General features: G+C 41.1%; 1 protein-coding gene across 1 annotated transcript; it reads left to right on the top strand.

The window, feature by feature from the left end:
- Nucleotides 1–717: 717 nt before the first annotated feature.
- Nucleotides 718–3,250, top strand: LOC132900093 (uncharacterized). Its single transcript, XM_060942128.1, has 2 exons — nucleotides 718–806; nucleotides 1,205–3,250. Exon 2 carries the CDS (start codon nucleotides 1,912–1,914, stop codon nucleotides 3,031–3,033), a length of 1,122 nt encoding a protein of 373 aa, XP_060798111.1. The 5' UTR covers nucleotides 718–806; nucleotides 1,205–1,911; the 3' UTR covers nucleotides 3,034–3,250.
- The last annotated feature ends 282 nt before the right edge of the window (nucleotides 3,251–3,532 follow it).

Genomic DNA, 3,532 nt, shown 5'->3' with positions numbered 1-3,532 from the left:
AATTTTTATTCAACTGAATATTTTACATAGCAAAACAAATGAAAATGGCATGGACAAAAGTGATGGTACCGTGAACTTAATATTTTGTTGCACAACCTTTAGCAGCAATCACTGCTTGCTAACAAGTGATCTCTGTAGCTCTCAATGAGACTTCTGCATTTGCCAACAGGTAGTTTGGCCTACTCTTCCTGAGCAAACTGCTCCAGCTGTCTCAGGTTTGAAAGGTGCCTTCTCCACTCTGCATGTTTCAGCTCTTTCCAGAGGTGTTTGACAGGATTGAGATCTGTCATGCTCCGCCCCGGACATCCACTCCGGAGATTATGGCTCTCTCACACCAGCACCGATCCAGATCTGGGACAGGAATTTCTTCTCACCCGTATTCACTACCTGGTTTTCACTGCGGTGTATAAATAAGCCGTTCTCAGACTCAGACTTTGCTAGAACTAGAGTTGCAAAATTCCGGGAATTTTCAAAGGTGGAAACTTTCCATGGGAATTTTCGGGAATTTTCGGGAAAAGACTGGGAATTTTGAAAGTGGACATCAATTAAGTAGAAAAAAATATTGTAGCATAATCTTGGTTAAAAGAGGCAGATTTATGGGAATAAAGTTGTGCATAGCATGCTGTTACTCACTCACATGAACAAAACGTTATTTTCTCAGGAGCCATTGAAGCCACACCCCTTACATGCATTTTGCATCCCTCTATCACATGCACAATAACTTCTAGAATTCTGAATTGCTAGAACTGTTTTAAATACAAACTGCCGAGATCACACATTACAGACAAAGGACTACATGCCATCAAGTAAGTTTTGAGGATGTTTGAGGATGATTTTTTATCTATTATGGTATTTAAGTAAAAATGAAAAGGTATAGTAGAATAAATCTAGTGCTAATTTACTTGTAAATTAGAATTGTGCCATTTCATTGAAGTAGTTAGCTTGTGATGCTAGTTACAGCAAATTGTGCTAGCTTAATGGGAAACCAGATAAGCTAAATGAAAGCTTCCTATGAACATTTCATGTAAGAAAACTAAATTTAATGCTAGCTTACTGGTAAAAATAAATGTAAATGTAAGATAATTAGAACATTTCATTGAATAAATTCTCATGCTAGCTAGCTACAGCAAAATGTGTTAGTGCTAGTTTAATGGGACATCAGATGTGCTAAAATGTTAACTGTGTAAATGTTTTGTCATCTTAGTTCACAGAAAAATGCCACGCGTGCTATCCAATGTGTGGAGGCATTTCACACCTGTGACGGTAGACAGAAAATCTTTGTTCATGTGCAAATATTGTGCCAAGAAATATGTTAAGAATGCTACGAAAATGCAGAATCATATTTTGCAATGCTCCAAATGTCCAAAGGCAACAACAAATGCAGCAGGTGAAAATTCATCTATTGCATCAGATTCTTCTGATACCGTTTCATCGGTTCCTGGACCCTCAGGCCTCAGAAGGTACTTTGACTTCATGGATGAGCAAAGTCAGAGAAATGCTGATGAATGTTTAGCTCGAGCGATCTATGCAACATCCTCACCTCTGATGTTGTCTGCCAATGTCTACTGGAAGAGATTTTTTAATGTAATCTGACCAGCATTCACTCCCCCAACCAGACATGCACTATCCACTCATTTGCTGGATGAAGAGTACAACAGAGTGCAAATAAAGGTTAAACAAACCATCGACAATGCAGACTGCATTTCCATCATCTCTGATGGATGGTCAAATATTCGGGGACAAGGAATTATAAACTACATTGTCACCACCCCTCAACCCGTGTTCTACAAGAGCACAGACACAAAGGACAACCGACACACAGGTGCCTACATTGCGGATGAGCTGAAAGCAGTCATTAATGACCTTGGAGCAGAGAAGGTGTTTGCACTGGTTACTGACAATGCAGCAAATATGAAGGCGGCCTGGGCACACGTCGAGGAAACATACCCCCATATAATGCCAATTGGATGTGCTGCACACACACTTAACAATCTCCTTAAGGACATCATGGCACTGAAAACGATGGACACACTACACAAGAGGGCAAAGCAAGTTGTCAAGTATGTGAAGGGCAAACAAGTAGCTTCTGCAATATACCTCTCAAAACAAAAAGAAAAAAACAAGAGTACCACACTGAAGCTCCCAAGCCCCACATGCTGGGCTGGGGTTGTCATCATGTATGACAGTCTACTGGAGGGAAAGGAGTCCCTCCAAGAGATGGCCATATCCCCAACAGTAGCCATTGAATCTGAGATCAAGAAAATTCTTTTGGATGATGTTTTTTGGGAGAGACTGACCAGCAGTCTGACTATCCTCAAACCAATAGCTGCCGCAATCACAAAAATTGAGGCTGATGATGCCCTACTATCAGATGTTCAGTGTCTTTTTGCTGGAATTAAACAAGCGATCCTGACAGCTCTGCCCACTTCACTACTACTAAGAACAGAAGAAACGGCAGCAGTGAAATTATTGGAGAAACGCCAGGAGTTCTGCGTGAAGCCAGTGCATGCAGCAGCATACATGCTGGACCCAAAATACGGCCAAAGCATGCTGTCTGGAGAGGAGATTAACAGTGCCTACAGTGTCTTCACTGCCTTAGCTAACCACCTGAGTCTTGATGCAGGTAAAGTTCTTGGTAGTTTGGCAAAATACCGCACAAAACAAGGCCTTTGGCAAGGAGATGGGATCTGGCAGTCAAGCAAACATATTTCTCCATCCACCTGGTGGAAGGGGCTTTGTGGATCTGAGGCCCTTGCAACAATAGCCTCTGTCCTTCTCCAAATCCCTCCAACTTCAGCTGCCTCTGAGTGCAACTGGTCACTATTTGGGAACACACACTCAAAAATTCGGAACAGGCTCACCAATGAAAGAGTGGCGAAATTAGTGGCCATACGAGCAAACCTCAGGCTCTTTGAGCCTGACACAGAGCCATCCTCAACAAGACTGGACACAGATACAGATACTGAAGTAGAAGAGGATTCAGATATTGAGGAAGTAAACACTGAGGATATTGAGGTTCAGGAAGAAGCTTGAAAGAATTTGGAAAAATGGAGAACATGCAAAAATAAGGCTTGAGAAACTTTGTGTAAATGCATTGATATGCAAGACTTTATTTGACATTCAAGACTTTTTTTTTCGAAGGGGAAAACATTTTTCATTTTACATTTTGAATTTGAGTTTTTGAGTCAGAAAGAGAGTTACGTTCTGTCTGTTCTGTCCCATAAGTGGGAGCTGTAAGCAACATATTGGCAAACGTTCATGTTTTGTTCAATAAAAGAAATAAGCATTGATAAAGTTCTTCTTACAAATAAATCAGAGTCATGTGTTTTAATTGTCTCCATTTTGCAATAATGTCTGCTGATGACAAAATAAAATGTTTATATTTTTGTTTGTTTATGACTTCTCATCTCATCTCATTATCTCTAGCTGCTTTATCCTGTTCTACAGGGTCGCAGGCAAGCTGGAGCCTATCCCAGCTGACTATGGGCGAAAAGCAGGGTACACCCTGGACAAGTCGCCAGGTCATCACAGG

This window comes from Neoarius graeffei, chromosome 16 (genome assembly GCF_027579695.1).
Source record: "Neoarius graeffei isolate fNeoGra1 chromosome 16, fNeoGra1.pri, whole genome shotgun sequence".
NCBI classification, from domain to species: domain Eukaryota; kingdom Metazoa; phylum Chordata; class Actinopteri; order Siluriformes; family Ariidae; genus Neoarius; species Neoarius graeffei.
This window is presented reverse-complemented; position numbering and strand designations above follow the sequence as displayed.